The following is a 25,693-nucleotide window of genomic DNA, read 5'->3' as shown; positions in this document are numbered from 1 at the left end:
AAGAAGAAGAAAATTAAATTACAGGAAGAAATTATCTTTATGGAAGGAAAAATGGGAAATGTTTTACAATGCCTATATTATGATAATAATGATAATAATATTATAATAATTCATTTCTTCAAAATGCTGTGAAGCAAAAAAAGAAAATGTATAGAAAACATTATGGATGAATGTAGACTGATAACTTACACTTGTAGGATGGAGCCAGAAGGACTAAAGCTCAACCTAGAAGAAAATATTTTGTTTTGTTTTGTGTTTTGTATTGTATTGTTTTGTTTTGTTTTAGCATGTGAAGATACCATGTCTCCCTTTGATTATCTAGTTATCTTGTTTATCAGTTGTAAAGCATTTTCTCTCTCTTTTTAATATCTTCTATAGTGTGTATACATGCTCAAACTATCTTTGATCTACATTCCTTATAAGATCTATGTAACCTTGTGGGTCTTGTTCTTAGCCTGTTCAGGTCCAAGTGACTTAGTGATTCACGGGTAACATGCTAGATTTAGGCTAATAAACAATCATTTGAACCAGCTCCAGTTGTTGGTTTTGTTAATGAGTTATTTTGCCAAAATCAAGCTTATCAGATTGGCAGATGGAGCCAAGCTAGGCACATGGGACAATACCTTGGAGGACAATATCTCAATTCAAAATAACATTGAAAAGACATGAGCAGTCAATCATATCCAAAGGATGATAGTCCACTCTGACAAGGCTAAGGTCCTACACCAAATATATAAGCATAGGAATAGGGAGACCTGCCTTAATAACTGTGTATGTAAGAAAGATCTAAGCATACTAATGTGCCACTGTCAGGTGCAAGTTACCAGATCCACATACTGATATGTAGAGTTCAAACTAACTACTTTATTTTATTCTTCCCATAATACAGGAATCTTCCCAGACTGATTGCCTTCCTTTGGGTACGGAGAGATAAGATTCCATGGAGCTTGGGGCGGGTCAGTCCTGGATCTCTTGTGGTTACACAATGATTCAAGACTAATTCCTCACTTGATCCCTCCTGCCTGCCTGGCTGGATGTTTCTCAACACCACCAGAGTCATCTGATGCAGCAACTTAAAGGCCAATAAAAATGGGTCTGTATTAGGTTTTGAATCCACAATGCATATTGTTCCAGTATACTGTGCCCTGATTAGTCTGGAATAGGGGTATAGGGTGGGATCACATTTTAAAAGAAACATGGAGAAGCTGTCAAGATGATAATAGGTTTGGAAATCAAATCCTATGAGGAAAAGTTAAAGGACTAGGTATACTGTATTTACCATGAAAATAAGCCTAATAGGAAATATAATAGTACTTAAGAAATATGTGGAATATTTCACATATAGGAAAGGGTCGAAATTCTCAATTTTGAAACTGAGCAAGCACCACTGTATTGAATTGGGGGCAAGGAAGGCATCCAAGCAGAGTATGATGTTAAGCACTATTTATCAGATTAAGAGTCTACCTCAGGGATCAGCAACATTAAACACTCAAAGAGCCATTTGGACCCATTTTCCACAGAAAAGAAAACACCAGGAGCCACAAAAACCTTCCTGTGCCTGACTATTTCCTGAACGGCCACAGAACTAGCATATGTAGTTGAATTAAATGTTCTATTTTCTCCTGAAACTTTTCTTGTCTTGAATTTATCCATGGTTGGCCTACTGGGCTTCGAAAAGCTCAATAAATCGCGTACTGGTAGATATAACACATTGGCGTTTGCAACACATATTTTGAGTGACGGAGCCGCAACAGAGAGGTGAAAGAGCCACATGCGGCTCCAGTTGTTTGGAATACGTTTGGTTTTGTTCCCACATACAGATGGAAATGTAGCAAGGGTGAATGCAAAGCCTACGGGGGGGGGGGGGGTTGTGTTTGAAAGAGTAGAAGAGGTGACAATAAGCAAAATTTGAGAATTGCCATGTAGCCTCCCAAATTTTGTTCTTGATCAAATCATCAAAAACTGTATGGACATAACAGTTGTTTATGATTGTCATTTTAGAAAACGCAGAGAGTATAGTGTATAGGATTAATTTATAAAGAATTTTTGGCACATGTGAAATTGAAATTTGGTTGCTAAATGTGAATTATAAATATAAATATTGATAAATAAATGTATTTCCCCTCACCTGTGGGGGGAATCTGACAGGCAGTATTTAAAAGGAAATTCCTTAAATATTTAACTTAGTAAAAATATGAAACTGTCCTATAGAGTAAAATGAAGTAAACAAATGTGGATAATTTTTGTGACCTTGTAATTTTTTGGAAGTGTTTTTTTTTTTTTTTTAAGAATAGTCCATGTGCATTGTCTATTGATGGAGGACACTAAAATTAGATTTCAAGACCAAGCATTATTTTTGTGACTTCTAATTATGTGGTCAGGAAAAACAATCTGAAAATGTTGGTTCTGAAAGGTAGATTTATTTTTGTTGTTTTACAAAAGCAAGTATATTGCCATCATACAGTACAGTTTGAAATGCTTTCCTTGCAAAGTAAAACCAAAGCAAGAAAGAAAAACAACCCAGGCCAATATTTTATTAATAATTGTCAGAGGTTTAGACATTCTTCCCAAACACTGTTGTTTTCCTAGTAGCTTTAAAAAGATGTTTTAATGTATGTTTTAGATTTTAATGTATGTTTTAGAAATGTTAAGTGCTACAATGGAAAGACAAATTGATTTTTTTTTTAAATTTGGAAGGAAACAATCCATTTACCAATTTTTAAAATTGGAAGAAATACTCTGATGCTTATAAGTTACTAATAATATATACATAAGACAGGGGTGTCAAACTGCCAGCCAGCAGGGCTGGATGCATCATGCATAGGTCATGCCCACGCCAGCTCTGTGAAGGGAAAAAAGTCACGAAATGTCATGTGACAGCACATAGGAGATATAAAAGTTTATTTGGGGAAAAAATGTAATATTGACATTGAAAAGTCTGGATTTATTATATTTTCTATTTCATAACTGGTTTCAAATCTAAAATGAGATGCCGTGAAAATATCATTGCATTATGAAATTTCTTCCCATTTATAACAGTAATTCTGAATATAATGCACACTATCTGCATTGCCACAAAATGAATAACTAAATAATCAAATGCGGATAAGATCAGAATATTACTATTTGGGATGTTACAATACAGCACAACTAAAAACTGAATACATCATACTTAATTTAAAAGAAAAAGTTTGCTTTCAATTCTCTGAGATTATCTTCATATTAAGCAAATCTAAAGTGTTCAAAATATTCATAATTAGAATGAAATAAAGTTACACGATTATAGGACAAAATATGAATTCTATAGCTCATCCTGTCTTCTATTTGAACATTTAATTTATATTTCAAGAAAGATAAATTAATGCTGTAAATATATGCTGGGGTGATTTTCTTTTTTATTATTTAACAGCATTTTTTTTTCAACGTCAAATTCCCTAAAATGAATAGGATTTTCAAGAAAATTTGGTATAAGAATAGAATGTGAATATTATTTTTTTCCTATGACCATTAGAAGGGTTGATTATCGTTGAAATAAATCCTCTTTCACCAATTTCAATTTGTATAAATCATAGTGGAATTTGACCAGTTTTAAATTAAGAACATTTTAATAAATTGTGAAAGGGGGAAAGAAAAAAAATTTCAAGATTACATACATTTGGCTATCACTATAATATGAGGAAATTATAGCAACTCAGCAAGTCCATAGAGATATGGATTGATGGCTTCTCCTTCTAGTGGGAATGGCTAAACAAATCACAGAACTTTTATCAGTATATCAGATTAAAGGCTGTTTGCAATACTCACAAGCCAGAATCTGAAGCTAAGAACAAGCCTTGACACATTATAACTGCAATTCTCAGGTGTCTGTAAGCTGCAAACCCACACATGGAAAAGACATCTGGTTGCAGAAAACAGCTTAGCCAGTTCGGTTGGCAGGAACAGCCAAATGAGTAAGGCTGAGCAAGGAAGCATTTGATACACCTGCTCAGTCTCTGTAACATCATGGCATATGGTATATGACATCTGAAGAGAGTCCACAGCATATCAATATACAAGTTAAAGTTTTACTATAATTATTTTTTTCCTCCTCCAGAAGTTATATTCATTTAATAACTTGTCCTGCTTCATTCCTTAAAAATTTTGGCTCAACAGCATAGATCCAAAGGAAGAACCACCGATATACAACATGAGTGTAAAACCTTAGATCTTCATAACTCAAGATGGCAACTGTAGTAGAAAGTCTATTGACATGTTGATCGTATCATCCTGGTATTGAGAGGCTGAAGAGGCCGCCAGTTGTCCACTAAAGGACAGTGAGGATCTTCTGCGCTATTGCTAGAAAGGCTACGCAGCTTTAACATCTATGGAGGAAAAAGAACGAGATTTCTAAGAACAATTTAGTTACAAATAATCTAAAAAAAACATTCAAAAGATACTAGAATGACAATTTCCTTTAAAAAGCTGCAGAGTTTGTTCAAGGGGGGGGGGAATGCAATACAAATCATTGTTATTTATTTGTTCTGTAAAGTTCTATTGGCTTATTTTCTAGAGAACCTCTCACCCAAGTAGAAATGAACTCTTACTTGTTGGATTCAATTGTTATTTATGTATTTGATTCAATTTTTAAACATTCTTTAGCTATCCAATGGTCTATTCTAGATTATACTCTTCTCAGGTAGAGAAGACTATCTGGGATTCAGGACCTACCATAGTCCAAATAGCAATTTTTCCCAAACACTGAAATAAAGTTTTGCCTAATTTAGATAACAACCTTGTTAACTGATTTTCCTTTCTTGGAGATCTGTAAGTCTTTCTTATAGATCTCCGGGATCTATATTTATTGGTAAGAAATTGCCTGGATATCAAGATCTTTCTAATTACAAATAAACCTCTTATCTTTATTTCTCTGATGGGTGCCCCTCAAATTGCTACTTTAAATATCTTATCCATTTTGTTTCACGCCATTTAGACAGTCTTAGAAGAATAAAGATAACATATTAAACAGATTTTGATTATTACAATTGATCAAAGAGCTTCCTGCAATAATATAAAGATCTGCTTTGTTTGCACAACTTTTTACTAGATTGTTGCAAAGCAAGAGAAACAAGTTTAGCAGTCTTTATTTATGAATGACCCATTTCTCTGGACTTTGCCCTTTTTGGAAATGACTTCAGTTAAAGCCAATAGACTTTAATTCTACATAAATAGCACAAGGACTGGAGCCTGAGGCCTTATTAAGGGTTTGATTCCTAGCCCAAGAAACCTAAGCAAAGCACACTAATATTTTGTTTTTCCAAGAAAAGTTTAATTAGGAAATGGGAAATTAAGAAATGAAATAAAGTATGCAAGGAATGTGCTCCTTTCTTCTGAGTGCTTCTTTCTCTAATAGAATTGATAAAGGATAGTGTCATTGTCTAAATAAAAAAACTCTTATCTGTTGGAAATAATATAATCGCCAACCACTTTTACGAGACTAAATTAAAATTTGAGATTCAAGATATGCAAATTTTATTAAGTTCTTTTAAAAAAAAGACCTTATTAAAAAAAATGTTGTACTGATTTAAGGTGGGCTTATACTTTATCTTTATAAGGTAGCTGAGGGGTCTTGGAGCACCATTATTTTTTTAACATGGAAGTAATATAGAGTTTTTCACTATAGGGCTTATGTCAAAGGTAACATGGACATGCCAGAAAAGTAACACTGATCAGGTGATCTCCCATTGCTACAAGAAAGGAGCTTGTGATCTCCTGATACAAATCTCCTCATGACAGCCCTGCTTCCTGGAATGTCCATGTGAGTTTTAAAGCCCTGTGATCTCTTTGGACACTTTGATAAGCGCCAGTAAAAATGGAGCCTCTTGGAGTTAAGCTCTACCCCAGGTGTGTCAAACTCAAGGCCCGTGGCCCAGATCCGGCCCACGGGGTACTTAAATCTGGCCCGCGGGGAAACAGCGAAGGACAGCCCGTGATGCTTCTGCCAGAGAAAATGGTCTCCCAAGCTCCATTTTTGGCTGCCACAGCCTCCAACAACCTCTTGCCAGTGAAAATGGAGCTTGGTAGCATCCAAATTTTGATCATGTGACCATGGGATGCTGCAACAATCATAAATGTGAAAAACATTCATAAGTCACTTTTTTCAGTGATGTTGTATCTTTGAATGGTCACTAAGTGAAATGTTGTAACTCAAGAACTACATGTAAAATGCCCTTAGATTCTTGCTTGTCACTCTGATTCATTTGCTTTACAAATTGTCCAATATTTCTCATGAATGCAGTGGCACAATATACCTAGATATACCTGGATCATGTAATATAATTTATGATAAAGCACGATTATACTTACTAATGAACATATGAGATGCATTTAAACTTACATAAGATATATACAAAAAAAGTAATAACTAATTTACCTGCTGCTCATCAACACTTATAGGTTCTTTCATAACAATCCAGGTAACACACTCTTCACACGGAGGTGTTGTAAAAGAGCCTTGATAAGTATAGTAAGTTCGAATTTGAGGGAAGAGGATGGATGGATCAAAGTGTGGAAAAGGAGCCTCTTTTCCCTTAAAGAAATCAGAAATAACATAATTAAATTCAGTGACAGAGACTAGAAAGCTCTCTACAATCAAGATTTATTATGACTGGCTGATGATGATCATTTGTATAGATCACTTCCAGGTATAGTTGAGATAACAGACTACTAAAACTAATTTATTCTAATATTTATCAGCAGTCAAAAGCTATTCAGATTTACCTATTAGATATCCCTATTTTTATTAAGTCTGCATTAATTTTAATAAGTATCCCCAAGTAATTTGAAATATGAATCAAAACTCCTGTGTCTGAAAACCTTCCTTTAAATAATCTTTTATTTGTTCCACTCTCATTAAATTTCCCATGGGAAATTGTCAACTATTCATTTTTTAAAAATATTTGTTACAAGCTTCAGATGTTCCTATTGTCCACGTTTCATGCTAGTTCTCAGTACTAGTTGTTACTTGTCACAGTGAAGATTCACTTAAGTCAGGGTTCCAAATAGCATCCAAAAGTAAATCAGAGTCCAAGGCAAAGTATTGCTCAAAGTTCCAATTTATTAAGAGAGCCATGCTGGCACATCATAACCATAGTGTTGCTTGGCATGTTGTGTAAATACAGTCATTAAGCTTCATAGGCATGACTTATGGCTTAGTATGACAACTGAAGCCAACTAACTGTGCCTTATTCAACAAATTAAGAATACTGTAGTTTGCCATGTGTTAATAATAGCATACTTTTTATGCATTATCTAATTATGTTAGCTGCCTTTATTGAAACATATTAGGTTAATCATGTTAGAAAACTATTGTTTTCCATACCTTTGTTTTAATAGCATCTATTTCTTCAATAATTCTTTTCATTTCTGGCTTAGGGTCTTTTCCTACCTGTCATGCAGAAGTCAGATAGTGAGCAAACATGAAAGGCGATTATCTTCCAAATTGCAACAGTACGCAGAATGAATTGTTAACTATCCCATATGTCCATTTAATTAGTAACATTTGGGGAATATCTTACAACCTCTACCAATAAGACTAAGTATAAAAACTAAAAGAGAATAACATTTGCCTGATTGGTTGGTTTTATTTAATGATGCTCTGTTTTGCACAACTAGAGTGTGATCTTAATTTCAGTGAGTGTTTCTGGACTTCAGAAAACATTTTGGTAGTAGTGCTGAAAGTGAAAATAATTGATTCACAAACTAAACTAAACTTTCACTAATTGGTACCCTCCAGCTGTGTTTGACTACAGATCCTGCTATCTTCATTGATTATGGTTCTCTATATTTTGAGCTGTACTGGCTGAGAATAATGAGAGATAGCAATAGCACTTAGATTTATATACCTCTTCACTGTGTGCCCTCTCTATGCAGTTTACAGAGTCAGCATATTGCCTGAGTTCTAAAGAGACATTTACATGGTAACAGCACCTTGCAAAGCCAAGAAGACTGGAGTTAACCCAGACTAACAGCCTGTTATTGGGAAAGGTGTTGATTGCCACAAAGCACTGTATACATTTGTGGTGTGTCCCTTCCTTGGAAAAGGAAGAATCTTCACACAGTATTCCATGTATTAGAAAGAAACCTAATACTATGGTGGAGTTTTTTCCTTAAGCTTAATTAGAAATTAGAAAGATAAGACAGTACACTCAATCCAGTGGTGGGATTCAAATAATTTAACAACCGGTTTACCCAGGGTCAGGTTGGCTGTTGCAAGAGGCATGGCCCACCCCATCCTCCAGCTCCGTCGCAAATGTGGGATGAGTCTCCAATGATGGCTAGTTTGACCCTGGGTGAACCAGTTGTTAAATTTCCACCCTTTGCCAAAAGGCTGTTTCTGGGAGTGCTTCTCTGCATGTTGGTCTTGTAGCTGTTTCAGCCTTCTGGATGCTGCTCCTTGAAGAGGCAAGGTTTCCAGCCAAGGAGGAGGGGGGGGTCACTATAGAGACAAGGAGTTGATGTTCCCAAGAGCTCACATGGGAAGGTGAAGTATTGGGGGGAAGTGGAAAGAGATACTACCCCCTTCCCATGGACCTGCATGCAGGGGGTGTTGGTCAGTCTGCGGGCAAAAGTGAGAGGGATGAGGAATTAAGTTGGCAGCACAATCAAAGCTGGGCCCAATGTAGGGGAGACTGCGGTGTTAGTTTGGCCAGGCAAATTATTATCCCCCCCACACTATCGAAATGGACCCTGACACTGCACTGCAATGGAGAAACAGACCATGTTTCTCCATTGCAGACAACAGACAGACAACCGGCACAAGAGAAGGAGAAGGGAAAGGGGTCTTTTCCTTTCATCACTCCAGCCGCTCCATTGCCCATTTCTCTATTGCAGCGCAGCACCCAGGATCCACTTTCATAGCGGAGTGGGAGGAGGTAATTTAATAACCAATTTGCCTGAACCGGTGAGAACCGGATGAATCTCACCAATGACTCTGTCCATTAGTGTGGCATATGATGGGAGATTAGAGGAAGGTAGAGGATAGTTGTTGGCATTCTGTATGTTACAGTCCATAGTAGCGCAAAGAAGGTTGTTAGGAATATAATCTAATGGTTGGGTTGGCAATATATAAAGCATGTAAATCATGTAACAATGCTGTACCTGTTTCCTTTAAATTATACTGTAAAATGTGATTGGATACCTCTATTTCCACGAAAGTAAAAGCCTATTTAAACTGCAGTGTCTCTGTATGCTGGTTTGTGTGTTCTCCAACAGAACTCTCACAATGCTTCTCTGAACGCACTCGCTCTCCCAACGGGAAGCTTTCCTAACAAAGGTATGTGGCGCATAGTGAAAAACAGAAAGCATCATTGTTCAAAGTAGATACAATTTTTAGAGCCACAGCTGAAGATTATTGTGAAAATGTGCATAAGAAAATAGCAATCAGAACTTACTTGCATTAGAATGGCTATAATAGCCACACCATCAGTTTTTCTCAAAGCATCAGCATAATTGCTATAGAAGGAATTCCAATGTACCAAATGAATCTAAAAACAAGGAAACATTATAGTTTGATATCAAAAAAAGCCTTAATAGAACTTGGTGAAATTTCATAACATTCTCTTCATTTCCCAGAAGCCATCTGACTCTCACTACCAGGTAATCAATAAAAATCAATTTAAACATTTAAAAAATGTTAAAAACCAGAAACACCCTGTATTATGCAGTATCTAAGTGTTTTTGTTCTTTTAGAAAAATGTTTAAAATGATAGAGTCAAAAGGTAAGATTTCACAAAATTGCCAAATATACATTAAATGGTTTTCGTTCTACTATTTTTCTCCACCTTATCTTGGAGCATCTTACAGACTATAATACTTATTCTCAGACAACATGAGTAGTGGCCAAGCAGAAGTGAAATGATAAAAGAGTCATCACACACCTTTGGAAGCATATAAAATATATTGAGCACCCATAGTTTAATTATTTTCATAAGAACAATTTTCATAAAATCAAAATACTATAAAAATTCCTATAAGTGGTGCTTTCAATGTATCAATTTATAATGACTGGCAAACAAATATATAGTATATAATATGTTTTTTACAAGTTACATATTCTGAGTCAGGACAACTTTTATGCAGGACAAACGCATATGCATCTATATGCTATATATAATTAACACTTCTGTTCCTAAATATACCCATTCAATTTCCATTTTCATTTTAAAAAAGAAGAGTGCTGCATTAACCACTATGTATCCTGGTTACACAGATATCCTCATCTGTATGCTGACACCAGGGGTGGGTTCCTGCCAGTTCTAACCTCTTCTATAGAAGAGGTTCCACAAATCTACAGTGCCGTTTAGAAGCTGTTCCAGCTCCCTCCCCCACCCGTCCGCACATCATCAAGATGAAGAGCAAGAGGAGGAATTCTGGGAGTTGAGGTCCACACGTCTTAAAGCTGTCAAGTCCACAAGTCTTAAAGCTGTCAAGTTTGAACACCCCTGGGTTTTTTTTCTAAAGGGTTAGGGGTGCAAGGGTCTTGTAACTTGACAGCTTTAAGACTTGCACACTTCAATGCCAGAGTTCCTGAGCCAACATAACTGGAGGAGGAATTCTGGGAGTTGAAGTCCACAAGTCTTAAAGCTGTCAAGTTTGAACACTCCTGGGGTTTTTTTTCTAAAGGGTTAGGGGTGCAAGGGTCTTGTAGCTTGACAGCTTTAAGACTTGCGTGCTTCAAATGCCAGAGTTTATGAGCCAACATTTTGGTTGCTAAGCAAGAGCGTTGTTAAGTGAGTTTCACCACATTTTACAAGTTGGCCACGCCCACCCAGTCACATGGCTGGCAAGCCACTCGCACAAAGCAGGCCACACCTATAGAAGAGGTTCTAAAAAAATTTGAAACCCACCACTGGCTGACACAGATATTGATGCTACCACCCCAGTCTTCTTATATTCTCTGCTCATATGGGATTCTTGAAAAGATTGGATCTGAACTTTCAAACTGAGCTTCAACTCTATTCGCCTGCCATCATTTCCATGTGTCAATTGGAGTTTTGATTCAAACCATGAATTATTATCTCTTCATCAGAAGAAATAACTTGTTCATTTGTGTAGGACAAATTCAATAATTCAAAGACTTAAAAATGTTAGCACTGAAAGTATGCATCAAATATTAAACTTCATGTCCTATATCAGGGGTGTCAAACTCAAGGCTTGCGGGATGCTTAGAGCTGGCTTGTGGAACCACCCTGGAAACAGCAAAGGACCGGCCAGTGGTGCCTCTGCCAGTGAAAATGGAGCTCGGGAGAGTTCGGGAGTCCTTCCAAGCTCTGTTTTTGCCGGCAGTGTTTGCAGGAGGCCGTCGTAGATAAAAACAAAGCTCGGGAGCCTGTTTTCACTAGCAGAGCTCTTGAGCCACCACAGGCACCTCCCGACATGAATAACATCAAACTGACCATGCCCACCATGGCCATACCTACCCCGGTCTGCTGAGGTCAAACACAACCCTGATGCAGCCTTCAATGAAATCAAGTTTGACATCCCTGTCCTACGCCTTTGACCACTGATCTCAATGGAGCCTGATGGAAATTGCAATTCAACCACATCTAGAGGACAACTGACTGTCCATCTTTGCTGAAACTTTATTAGACTATCTGCACCTGGTTTTCTACTGGTAAGGGGAAATCTTCCAGTATTTCCTGCAGAACCTACTCACCTCTCCTGCATGCCTTTTTGCATCCACCACGTGCTCTGAGCCTTTGTCGCTGGTAGAACCCCAGTGGATGTGAAGCTGACGGAGTCTGAAAATCCCAGGGAGTGGTCCTCCCCTAAGCACTGCAAAGAATAGTCTAGATTAACAGAAGATTTTGCTGTGCCATAACAAATGGTATAACCATTACATAAGATGAATATTATGAGCATCTCTTGCCAATATGACTGATGGCAAAGAGGACATCTCATCTTCCACTACATTTCCAATCCAATGTTCATAAGACAGTGCATCCTTGGCCAAGCACCTATCTCTAACACATTGGCAAGTATGTTGTGACACTTAGCATCTCCCTTTTTCTGCCTTAAGATCCCAAGTGGTGTGAGGTGATTAGTTTATCCATAACTGAATATATTCTAGGAAATATTTTGATGCAGAAGAACAATGTCCATTGCTTTGGCCAGGACCAAGCCATTCCCCCATGCCCAACTGATCATCAAATTGAGTCTTACAGTGATTTGTCATGATATTTTTCCAGTATTAGGAACAATGCATGTACAAGATACACATTGTCATCTAACAGTAGATGACAACTGTGAACAGGCAGTATGATTGAACTCACACATTTGTCACGTCTGACTTAATTAACTTTATGCACGTCAGGTTAGACTGGCCTTTGCCCAAAATTCATATCCTTCCTATCTATAAATAAATGTTGTCTTTCCACTTAATGAACAACTAGATATAGCAGCAAGAAAGGACCTGAAATGTAAGGTAACTTTTCATATCACAGAAAAGTCTTTAGAAGTTTCCTATATGCAAGACTTTATTCAGTTAATAAATAGCAAAAAAAATTACATAATGCAACATGAAAGGTAAATCAAATAGAGCCAGTTTGATTTAGTTGTGACACTTAGCACCAGGCTAAAAACGATAGGAGTGTAGTTATAATCTTGCCATAGGCATGAAAGCCAGATGGGTGCAGTCACTCTCTCTCTGTGTTGTTGTTGCAGAGAAAATAGGAGGAGAAAAGAATATTAGGGTTAGGATTTGGATTAGGAAGGCAGAGGGACACATTTCCGTTGTAAAATTGTACTAACTAGGATTGCAATGTTTCCCTTGGGTCTCCCTCCCACCTTACTTGCAGTAACCAGGATTGAATTGATGAGGCCCAATTTTCCTGTTTTAAAAAGTATCAAATCACAATACATAATCAAAGTAATGACGGTCTTTTAATAGTTCTGACCAGTTTGCAATAGTCGAGATTAATAGGGAGATTACATGAGCATCTGATAAGAGTCATGTGAGCAGGTTTGGCCAATCCAACATTGTAAGAGCATGATGTTTGGAATGGGGAACCAGGGAAGGTCAGCAGGACCTCTGCAAAGCAAATCTTCTGGCTGCTCATGGAAATCCAATTCTCTGGTGACAAAGTTGGCACCATCCAATTGTACTTGCATCGCAAGCAGCTTCATTCGGTTTTCCTGGAGGTGGAGTTAAGGGATTATGATGATCCTGCACCGGGATCTACTAAGGCGGATTTATTTATAATTGTTGAGGAATACGTCAGTAAGTTTCCATACAAGTCTTATGCTGGTATGATATGGAAATGCTTTAGGGGCAAATTTTTCGCTTTCTTCTACATCACCAAGGGCACCTGGACACAAACTGATTTGCATAGATGATTCTATAGGGGATTTTTCTGATTTGCAGGTATGGCCCTTGTAAGTATCTCAATATAGAGAATATTGCCTCCTCAATATGTTTTAAATACATAAAACCAATTATCATTATTAAGTATAAAAACATTTAAAAATCCATACAATGAAAAGTTTTAAAGGTCAATAAAATACTGTGAATTGGAAGAGACAGGTAACCCAAGCAGCTTGCAAAGAAACATACATAATTGCTTGTGCCACCATATTTTGCACCATCTGAAGTTTCCAGTTACTCATCAAGGACAGTCCCATGAACAGTGCATTGCTGCAATCCAACCTGGAGGTCATCAGGGCATGAATGACCATCAGTAAGGACCCTTTGATCCAGAAAAAGGTGTAACCGGCACACAAAACAAAGTTGTGCAAAGATCCTCCTAGTCAAGACTGCCATCTGCTTACTAAACTGGAGTGATGACTCCAGGAGGACTCCCAGATTGTGTAGAAGGTCTATTTGGGGCAGTGCAATCCCATCCTGCACCAAAAATGGTACAGTTCCATCCACCAAGGGGGAGAGGGGTTATCTCAAAATCCACTCAGGCCACTCAGTCTTACCAGGGTTTGGTTGAAGTCTGTTGCTCCTCATCCAGACCCTCGCAGTCTCCAAACCCTGGGATAAATACTCACAGCATAAACAACCTTGTCAGGAGCAGAGATGTACAATTGAATGCCATCTGCATATTGATCATATATCACCCTATGGCAATGGATGAGCTCATCAAGTGTCTCATGTAGATGTTAAATAGGAGGAAAAAAACAGCAACCCAGGGAGTGCACCACATATAGGGGCCAAGGGCAGAATCTTTGTTCCCCAATCATCACCAACAGGAATTAACCCTGAAAACCAGCAATACATCATGCCACTGTCTCTCAGTCTTTTGAGTCAATCCAGAGAGATACCATGGTTGATGGTACTGAAAGCTGCTAAAAGGTCAAGTAAGGTAAGAATGGATGCACATCCACCATCACACCCATACCAGAGATCATCCAAAATCGCAACCAATGCTGTTTCCATTCCACTCCCAGGCCTGAATCCTGATTGAAAAGGATCCAGGTAATTAAAATATACCATTATAAAGGAACATGAAACTGAAAGGCAGGAGCTCAGAAAAGCATGTGTTGCTGGGCTGATGCCATGGCTCTTTCCTTCTGAAATTTTTCTCCTACATTTTTTTTAAAAAAGATACTCAGTATAAAACACAAGCCAAGATAATGACAATGTAATTCTACCCCATGTCCACTTCTGTAGTCAGATGAGAATGTCTACTTTATTAAGATTTCATTTCCCTATTTCAATGTCAAAGTCAATTAAGAGAAATGCAACCAGTGAATGAATTTATAGGCAGAACTGTACAAAAGCATTGTGCACTTCATCCCCAAGGCAAGCACCAAACAGGATAAAAGTCATGTGATATGGATTGACCCACTACTATGGCCTTCTAGCTATGGAAAAAATATTTGAATTTAAAAAATCAGTATTTCCAACATATCAATAGAATTCTTCTCTCCATTTGCACTCAATTGAACTGCCAAGAGCTATCATTTCACAGAACTGCTTCCTGCACAATTAGGTCTCTATGTATTGCATTTTGTTTTAGATGCAGTCATGAGATTAAGGTTAAGGTTCCCCTTGCATATACATGCTAGTCGTTCCCAACTCTAGGGGTGATGCTCATCTCCGTTTCAAAGCCAAAGAGCCAATGCTCTCTGAAGATGTCTCCGTGGTCATGTGGCCGGCATGACTAAATGCCAAAGGTGCACGGAATGCTGTTACCTTCCCACCCAATAGAAAAGTGGTGCCTATTTTTCTACTTGCATATTTTACATGCTTTCAAACTGCTAGGTTGGCAGAAACTGGGACAAGTAATGGGAGCTCACTCCGTTATGTGGCACTAGGCATTCGAACCGTCAAATTGCCTACTTTTCTGATCGACAAGCTCGGCATCTTAGCCGCTGAGCCACCATGTCCCTTTTTTCATGAGGTTACCTAAGTAATTTCTAAAATACTCATAACTTCTCTTAGTACTTATGTCTAATTTTTCACATTTTGATGCCATCATTAGCCATCTATACATCTTTGCAATTATGATTTACTGTGGACTAACTGCCACCAAATTTCCAAAATGTCAGTGACTATCCTTTTTGATGACTTGCTTAAATCTCCCATTAGTTATATGGAAGATTTCTTTTCTTTTCTTTTCTTTTTTGCTTGCTGCTTCTTTAACAGGGAAGAAAGATAAAGAGGCAGCCTTGTGACTTTGTGCTATCTGAATAGAAAAATAACATGGCATCTTCTATATGTATACTAATTCCAATAGCATACACCATCTATTAAATCTGAAGGAAACAGACTATTTTTCAGGGGTATATGCAATTACGTTATCATACTTCTTGCTGTCTGTCACCGGAAGCAAGTATTCCACCTTGCTCACCAATAGGGCCAGCCTTGAAGAGAACAAGGGTAGAAGGGCAATTTTGTTTCAATAGTTCCTTTACCAAGAATATGGAGCTGTGTGATCTGTTTCTTTCTCAATTTTACAACTTTCAAAAGTAAAATAAACAATCCACATGTGTCAAGCATATAGAGATTGTCCTTGCAAACTCAGTCAATGATCATTTCAAGCTTTTATAAAATTGTCCTTTGAATACAGATGAGCATGGTTTCTGGCGGTCCAGTCTTAGATTTCCTTTTATTGTGTTATTATTTTTTAAAGAGTATAAAAGTATCCTTTAATGCATCATTAAAGAAAATTATGCAAATTATATTACATGCACATTTGAATTTATAGTGTATAGGTCTAAGGTAAAGGTAAAGGTTCCTCTTGCACATACAGTATGTGCTAGCTTTTTCCTGACTCATCATTTCAAAACCGAAGAGCCAGCGTTGCCCAAAGACGTCTCCATGGTCATGTGGCTGGCATGACTAAACACCAAAGGCGCACAGAAAGCTGTTACCTTCCCACCAAAGGTGGTTCCTATTTTTCTATTTGCATTTTTACATGCTTTCGAACTGCTAGGTTGGCAGAAGCTGGGACAAGTAACTGGAGCTCGCTCCGTTACGTGGCACTAGGGATTTGAACCGCTAAACTGCCAACCTTTCTGATTGACAGATTTGAACAGTTGATAGAAAAATACATTCACAATATTGAGTAATGCTGAACCAAGTGAATGATATGCCTGTTCCACATGCTATCCAGATGTTAATCATAATAGTAATTGTCAAGGTCAATCCACTCCTGTTTATAGGAGGTAAGATAAATAGTCCTTCATACAGAAGATGTCTTCAAACAGCAGACTATTCTCTGTAAAAAATAAATAGGCAAATACTCCACTACAACGGTTTGTCAAAGCTAAGCCAATTTGATCAAAATCACAGAAAACCCAACATCATACTGTAAGCAACAACTCTATTATGCTAGGACCTGCAACTTCCTCATTAACTCATTTCACCCAGTTTTAAATCCTATTCAGTTCAATTCAGACCTGCAGAATTCACTGATATCCAATGTGGTGGTAGCCACCAATTTAGACATTTTTAAAGGAATAGAAAAGATAGGTGTATAAATGGGTATTTTATTTTCTGATTCATAGGCAACATACTTGTAAGCCTGTTGCAAAGGAGACATGGTGAAAAAGTACTCTTCTGTCCATCCTGTAGAGTTGTTTAATGTACTTGATTGGCTATTATTTATTTGTATAAAAATAAAAGTCAATGCTCCATTCTTCAGGCATGGAATAAATGCTATTAATAAATGCTCATCTATTGTCCTCACAGCAAAAGAGAATTCAAACATTTTTCTTAACTGCAACATTATTATGACAATAGTCTAGGTCAGTAGTCCCCAACCTTTTTGGCACCAGGGATAGTTTCATGGAAGACAATTTTTCCATTGAGGGAGGGGGGTAGGAGGAGTGTGTAACCTAGATCCTTTGTGTGCACTTTACAGTAGGCTTTGTACTCCTATGAAAATCTAATGCCTGATGATTTTAGGTGGAGCTAAGGTGGCGATGCTAGCATTGGAGAGTGGCTGTAAATACAGATGAAGTTTTACTCACTCACCTGTCACTCACCTCCAGTTGTACAGGCCCATTTCTAACAGCTCACGGACTGCTAGTGGCCTGGGGGTTGTGGGACCTCTGGTCTAGGTCACATTAAAAAACAATTTTTTGAAAGCCGTGTTTTTTAAACTATAGTACTCTAGTTCAGAGGGACGTGGTGGCTCAGTGACTAAGATGCTGAGCTTGTCGATCAGAAAGGTCAGCAGTTCAGCGGTTTGAATCCCTAGCGCCTCATAATGGAGTGAGCCCCCGTTACTTGTCCCAGCTTCTCCCAACCTAGCAGTTCGAAAGCATGTAAAAATGCTAGTAGAAAAATAGGAACCACCTTTGGTGGGAAGGTAACAGTGTTCCATGCACCTTTGGCATTTAGTCATGCCGGCCACATGACCACGGAGACATCTTCAGACAGCTCCAGCTCTTCGGCTTTGGAATGAAGAGGAGCACTACCCCCTAGAGTCGTGAACGACTAGCACATATGTGCGAGGGGAACCTTTACTCTAGTTCAGTCAGTTCCTAACAAAAATGTACAACACTGAATAGTATTGTGTGAGGAGGACCTTGAAAATTCATTATTTAAAAAAATCCTTAGTACATTGTGTTTTCAGTGAAGGGCACAATATGCAGATCAGGAAAAACAATTTTCAATCTTAGATACCGGCAATCTTTAGTAAAACTAATGAAAGCCTCTATGACCAGCTTATAGAGCAGTATCCCTCTTCAAATATAATTGAGTTTTCCTTACAAATGGGATATTCATCAATACATAATTGACCAAGCCAGGAATGTTATCCCTCTTCACATAAAGTTGTGGGAAGGCCACACTATATTGATACAAAGGTTTGAAAAGCTTCATATATTGTCAGGTTTTCAGCGACAGGTGACAATCACAAGTGAAAACAAAGGAAGTTCAGCCCTCCCCTAAGTACAAGTGAGGGTTTAGCAGTTTTGTTTTATGATTTAAAAAAAAAAACCAGTATAACACAGTTGGCCATGTCAATAACAATGCAATTAACAGGTTCAAGAATAAATATGCCGTTGGCATGTTCTTTGAAATAACGGACAGTAAAGTCAGTTATGAACATTGGACAACGATACGATGGACTTTTCTGAGATGAAAATGCCTAACTAAAATACTGCTCATTTTCATAATGGCAAAGAGTGCCATTTATTTCATGAATTCAGGTCATGTTGAATTCAAAGAGAAGAGATTATTCCAGTGTAGCATTCTGGAAGCAATCTCAGTTTTGACCTAAAATGCCCCTGCCCATAAGTTTTAACTCCAGGCCTCCAGTGATACTAACCACACATTCTTTTGCAGCCTAAAAAGGAGAAAGCACCCGACTCCTGTGGGCAGAAAGCCGATCGCTGCCGCAATCCCAGAGGGCCTTTGTTTGAAGCAACATTCAAGTCCTTTGACTGCCAGCAATAGCATGGAATTCCAGAGTTAATGCTACCGCAGAGCTCAACCTTTTGTGTCAGAGTATTGCTGGTCTCTCATCAGTGATTAATATCTATGTACTCGAATACCCAAGGATAAAAGTATGTTAAGGCATAGGGCAAAAGGCTTAGCTTTGTCTTTTCTTTAGCTGGCATTGTGATGTTGGCCAACTCAGAACACCATCTTTCCTTTTCAGTTTTGGAATTCTGTTCATTTTGATTGGGATTATTGAAGCACCCAGACAAAAGGACATCATAATCAATTAAATGTAACAATGCAAAAAAAATCCAAGGACTACAATACATGAAAAATGAATGCGTTCTGTTGCAGCCATACAATGCAAGGAAACAAGCGAACAAAAAGGCACATGGTTTGTTCCTTCTCACAACAGCATGAATAGTAGACACTCCAATGAAAAAGATGCAACCTTATAGCCAAGAACTACTCCAACAAGAGAATAGATAAAAACCGTCAAAGAGAACCATCACAAAATACAAATATTAAATTGGCACTGCAGCAACACACACACACACACACACAAGTAAGTACATTTCTGTACTGTACATGAGTGCGAGGAGGTTCTAAACATTTGAAAGCAATTACAGTTCAGGAGAACTGTATCTTACCTGTGCTGTTAAAACAAATCTTAAAATCGTATCACTACTCCAAGTATGGTCTGTGTTCCTACATTTTGTTTAAAAGCAAAAAGCTGCTGTTCTGCAACTCCTTTTCCATTTTCTGAGAAAAGACTATTGTAAAAGACCCTATGCTAGGAAATGAAAATCAACTTCATGGAAAATTCCATGGGCTAATGAGAACATTTTGATATTCAACTACGGATGCACATGGAAAGAATCGTGCTGATCACAGTAAAATGTCATTCTTGTAATCTGTTTTCATGTGAATTGCAAGTTTAATCCAATCAAATACTGTGGCAGCAAAGCAGTGGTGGGTTTCAAATTTTTTTAGAACCTCTTCTGTAGGTGTGGCCTGCTTTGTGGGAATGGCTTGCCGTCCATGTGACCGAGTGAGAGTGGCTTGCCATCCATGTGACTGGGTGGGCGTGGCTAACTTGTAAAATGTGGTGAAACTAACTTAACAATGCTCTTGCTTAGCAACCAAAATGTTGGCTCAGGAACTCTGGCATTGAAGCACATAAGTCTTAAATCTGTCAAATCATAAGACCCCTGCACCCCTAACCCTTTAGAAAAAAAACCAGGGGTGTTCAAACTTGACAGCTTTAAGACTTGTAGATTTCAACTCCCAGAATTCCTCCTCTCACTCTTCATCTTGATGATGTGTGGATGGGTGGGGGGAGGGAACTGGAACCGGTTCTAAACGGCACTGTAGATTTGTGGAACCTCTTCTATAGAAGAGGTTAAAACTGGCAGAAATCCACCCCTGCAGCAAAGACTAACATCCCCACTCATCTTAAAGGTTTTTAAATAGTTGAATGAAACGATTGGAAATATAGAGTAGGATTCATTCCAAGCAAGCAGAACCTGAATTTCCCCTAGAAGTGATATACAATTTGGCTGTTTGGAATTTTTGCTGACTAGGATTGTTTATTGCATTTATCTAATTGTTCACTATAAAACTTATTTTATGTTTTTATTTTTAAATTTCTTTGTGCCCTGGTGACTTGTTTCTTGCTTTATGATTGCTTTGTAAGCAGATTTACCCTTTTTTGGATAGAAAAGTGATTTATTTCATTTCTTTTTGTATAAACAAATTATATAAATTTCCATGAGGAGAAAAAGGAGAGAAAGGAGGTAGAGACAAGAAAAAATATATAGGAAAATTATAATTGATAAGGTTCTAATTAAAAAGGCTGGAAAAGGTAAAAAGAAAGAGAAAAATGACTACCAAAGGTGAATGGACTCAGTTACAAAAGCAATGAATGTAAGGAGATAATGAATGATCAGATTAGGGACGGACCATCATCAAGGGAATTGAACTATGCAGTTGCTAAGAGTCAACAATGACTTTATGGCATATTATCAATTAGCCTGACTTGGTAGCATAACAACCAAGTACAGTAATGCTTATAGAAGAATGCTTTTTGATAAGATTGATGGCTAGTGGCTTCCTATGTGAGTTGGTGAATGGGGAGTTGGAGCCAGTTTTTGTATTCCTGGTAACTGTCTGAATAAATCCCTGCAGTTTTAAAGTGGTTTCCCATTGTTTCCTTCCTAGAGAGGAGAACTGGTCCCAGGTCACCTAACTTGTTTTGTGCATAAGAACTCACATTCTTAGGGTTTCTAATCTGATACCTTAACTACTAACCATACTGGCTCTTTACTTTAGGTAAAGGTTCCCTCACACCTATGTGCTAATTGTTCCCGACTCTAGGGGGCGATGCTCATCTCTGTTTCAAAGCCGAAGAACCAGCGCTGTCAAAAGACATCTCTGTGGTCATGTGGCCAGCATGACTCAACACCAAAGTCACACAAAACGCTTTGGTGGCCTTCCCACCAAAGTTGGTTCCTGTTTTTCTACTTGCATTTTTACATGCTTTTGAACTGCTAGGTTGGCAGACGCTGGGACAAATAACAGGAGTTCACTCCGTTAAGCAGCACTGGGGATTCGAACCGCCGAACTGTTGACCTTTCTGATTGACAAGCTCAGTGTCTTAGCCACTGAGCCACAGCATCCTTTTAATACACTTCAACTCTTAAATTACATGACTGACAAATACTTTCCAGCATGATCTACCCTTCATGTGATCAGATTGGGATGCAAAACCAGGAGGACTGCACCTATCATTCTACAACAGAATAAAGACTGAAGAGCAAAACAGTAACAAAATCCCAACTTTGCTGAAAAGCATTGAGTTTCAAAATGATTGCAGACTTTCTGTAAATTGGTTGTTGACATGGATGGCATATCTCTCGAAATTGGAAGAATATTCCGAGGGGCAGAGGAAAGTAAATAATCCAACCAGCACAATACGCAACAAATCACTCATCTCCCCCCAGCTGTTCCTGTGTTCAGGGAGATGAAGCCTTCCTTAGAAGATCATTTCACAACAAGGATTTTGTAGGCTTAACCCTGATTACTTTAGGCTTACAAGTATATTTGCAAACATTTACCAAAGTAAACTTACCTGAACGATCAAAAGTATCATCAAATGCAATCCGCAATGTTTTCCCGGTGTTTCTTATGTTCTTAGCTGCACCTGGATCGTAGCCGGTAAACCAAGGCAAAAGAGCAGGATCTTTGAAGGTATCTTTGCTAAGAATTGCAACAGGTGACTGATTGTTCCCTTTGGCTAATGGGTAAGATGTATGCCAGGTATCAGGTCCTGGGAGGGAAACATGCCAAGGCAAAGGTGCATCATATCCTGTGCCATATGACAGCCATTTTCAACAAGTTGCCCTTCAGCTATTTTGTTTTTTTAACCCCAGATGCCCATTCCAATACCTGAAGGATATGAGGCTGGAAAAGTCAAATGAACAATGTTGAGCCCTACCTGATCCCAAGATGATTTAGTCTTTTTGAATTACTTTAAATTACCTTTTAAAGAGTCTTTAAATCTTGGAGGCAAGGATTAGTGTTACAGTTTCAACTACTCTTTCTATTCCTCATTAGAAAACAAGAAATTAAAACTAGCTCTGAATTTAAAACATAGCCCCCAGTCCTGCATAACCTAACAGAAAATCTCACCAAATTCAGTGAGGTTACCTTCATGTATAGATTCGTGTAGAAAAAAAATTAAAAGCATACAGTGCTATTGATAATTTTGACACTGCATAAACTTTTGCTAATTAGAAGCAAAATGGGTGAAGTTGCTAAATATATTCCACCAACTTTCTGCTATAGGAAAACTTTCATTTATTTAAACTTCAAAGAAAATCGTTAAGGCTGTATGACCCTCATAGGAACTACAGACTATAAGGATTCTGCTTAGATTTCTTCCTCAAGCCCACTTTTTATAGTAAAGTTAAAAAAATCTGTTTGGAAATCAGTTCTGTATCTATGCAGTACAAAGTTCCAAGGTGAGTCCCTGGAAATCTTAACACAACAATCTTTTGCATGTCTACTATAAATAGGTCACATTAAAGCCAAAGGGGCTTTTATTCAATTGCCTTTCAAGTTATTTACTTTAGAACAGGTAGGAAAGCAAAACTATATATTTCTAAGAAATGGCAGCGTTACTATAGTACCACTTAATTGTAGGCAGAGGCACAGTGTTATACAAAGCTGTGAATCATGTTTTTTATTGCTCTATATCTCAAGCCTGGGATCTAAGGTTCTGGGATGTCATTCTGAGTGCACAGACTAATTCTACTCCTCATGGGGTACCCTTCAGAGATTTTTTCCTGCTGATTGAGAATGACAAGAGTGCTACCAGAGTGGATAAAGGTGTTACGTATTCAGAAGAGTTATTATTGGGCAGGGAATGATTAACTGGGGAGAATGGAGTTCCCACATGGAAGATTTTCTGCCTCTTTTTAAATTTAAACATATCTGCCAAAGCCACTTGCATCCCCTTCTCTCAGGAACAATTATAGCAAGGGGAAAAAACTTATTTTATCCATCAGGCAGTTGCCACAATAGACCTCCTGAAAGCCTTTTCTATTTGAATTGCATATATTGAATTCCAGACTCATAAGCAAAACAGGGTCCTATTTTTCTTTCTTTTTCTTTCTCTTCCAGTTTTACTCCGTTATTTGAGTCCATGGAAATTTATATAATACCAACTGGAGATTATTGATACTCTCATATTTAAATAATTTAAACTTTTAAAAATAAATTTGTTTATATCAGTATTAATTATCATTTCTAAAATGCCCATCCTGATACCAATACTGTCATAAAGTTGTTTAAATTAAAGCTGAACATCGTATTAAGAACAAATACAAAATACACCAAACCATTTGTTATACATAGCGTAATGTATATTATATATGTATGTAGATGTTTCTTATGCATAGCATTAAGTATTAAGCTTCAATCTTAAACGTAATACTTGAATACTGCAGTCTCCACTGTGTTGTTACATATGATTATTTGAGCAAGACTGTTTTTCTTCAGTACTATTCAGACTTTGAAATGTTAAAGCACTCTACATTATTCTCATTAATTTATACTAATCATTGTTAAAAACAATAACAACATAGAATGCTTTTCACATTTCAGGCATATTATTATTAATAGTATTATTCTACTAACAAAAAGAACAAAAGCAACCGTACTGGGATATACACCCTCATTTGCACCTGCACACAACAGGGTTAGGCAAGTTGAACCCTGCATATATTTTAATCTCCAAATTGCCATGAGTCTCAGCCAGCAAGGGCAACAGCAGGGAGCCATGGAGATTATAATCCAACAAATTTGCAACCATTTTAGGGGGGGGGGGGGTGTCACACTATATATTAGTCATTCATAAAAAATATGGTCTGCTCTTAGATTTCAACAGATTACAGCCTGAAGTCTTTCCTTCCACAGGGAAGGAGTCAGAAAGATGGCAGCCATATCAAACGATCAAAAGCCCGTCTTTTTTTACATGGGTCACGATGCCCATAAAAAGGGGGCAAGATTTGATTGCATGTTTGTGGTCACTATCTTGTCTTTTTCAAGACACGTGCATGTGTGCACCCCAGCTACCCTGTCTGGAACATATCACCTCTTATAGTGAATGTACTGCTATAGGATACAGCAGGTGAATGACAGGAAATCTCTAGTGTGTCCAAGCACTAGAAGAAAGCTGTGATAAGCACATTGATTTTTTAAGAAACTAGAGTCTTCTGTGCTTTTCCTACGATAATAAATAAAAATAAAAATTGTTCTTCTTCCAGCCAGGAAATTTTATAATGAATGCAAAAAGGGGCTATTTTCAGTCTTTGGTATCCTCAGTTACTAACAAGGATGAGGCAACGAACAATGAGAGTCTTCCATCAAAAATCCAGAAAAGTCCAAAATTCAATCCTGAGATAGATAAGCAAACAATCTGATTAATTTGGCTTCCCAAATACATATTCAACCTAAGGAAGAATCACTTAGCCTTGCAAGTTGCTTTCAAGTTATCACCCCCAGAAACATTTCTTAAACATCCTTCACTGCAACCCTCCAGATGTGTCGAGCAAGAATTCCAATAAATCTACAGCCAAGTTTTCAGTGGGGATGATGGGAGTTGTGGTCCATCATACCTGCAATGCATCCCAAAAAGGAAAGCCTGATGGGGGGGGAAGTATATTTGAGAACTTATGCCCTATTTGATAGCATCAAAAAAGAATGGAATGACCAGGTAAGGCGGCCTCTCGGAGACACATGAATCCCACGCCCGAGAGTTTGGAAAAACGCTTCTTCCCCAGTTCGGTTGAATGCTGCGGGGGACCACGGAGCTGCGAGGGAAACTCCTGCCCCAAATAGCCCTGCTCGATTGGGATGTGTGCGCAGTTAGAGGAGCGAGGCAGGATGGCTGGGGACTTCTTCCCACTCACCATTTTCCTTGCTATAGCCCCAGGTCAGGGCTTCGCCGGTGGACTGCTTGCGCATCGTCCTCTCTCGCGGGCTTCAGCACCGCTGGCCGCGAACTTCTGACGCCCGAGCCATTTATAAGGCTCAGCGGACTCCAGCCTTGGGACAGCCCGGCGTCGGAGGCGCCCAAAGATCATTTACAGCCGGAGGCCGGAAGGGGGAGCTACGCACCAGCGCGGGTTTCCCCTATAACTTGGATCGTCCAGCCGACAGATCCGGCGGCTGGAAGAACGATCAGCTTAAGAGAAGTGGAGCTCACCCGATTTCTCGGTATCTTCCTTATGATCCGGATCTTAGAAGTTGATGCTT

General features: G+C 38.2%; 1 protein-coding gene across 1 annotated transcript; it reads right to left on the bottom strand.

The window, feature by feature from the left end:
- Nucleotides 1-2,961: 2,961 nt before the first annotated feature.
- LOC116512610 (carbonic anhydrase 3-like) lies at nt 2,962-25,432 on the bottom strand. Its single transcript, XM_032223199.1, has 7 exons — nt 25,348-25,432; nt 22,005-22,202; nt 11,693-11,811; nt 9,429-9,521; nt 7,358-7,423; nt 6,410-6,565; nt 2,962-4,361 (listed from the first exon to the last, which is right to left on the bottom strand). The coding sequence occupies exons 1-7, from the start codon at nt 25,400-25,402 to the stop codon at nt 4,242-4,244; spliced, it is 807 nt and encodes a 268-aa protein (XP_032079090.1). The 5' UTR covers nt 25,403-25,432; the 3' UTR covers nt 2,962-4,241.
- Between the last annotated feature and the right edge of the window lie 261 nt (nt 25,433-25,693).

This window comes from Thamnophis elegans, chromosome 8 (genome assembly GCF_009769535.1).
Source record: "Thamnophis elegans isolate rThaEle1 chromosome 8, rThaEle1.pri, whole genome shotgun sequence".
In the NCBI taxonomy this organism is placed as follows: domain Eukaryota; kingdom Metazoa; phylum Chordata; class Lepidosauria; order Squamata; family Colubridae; genus Thamnophis; species Thamnophis elegans.
Note: the sequence above shows the minus strand (reverse complement) of the source record. Positions and strands in the feature narration are given on the sequence as shown.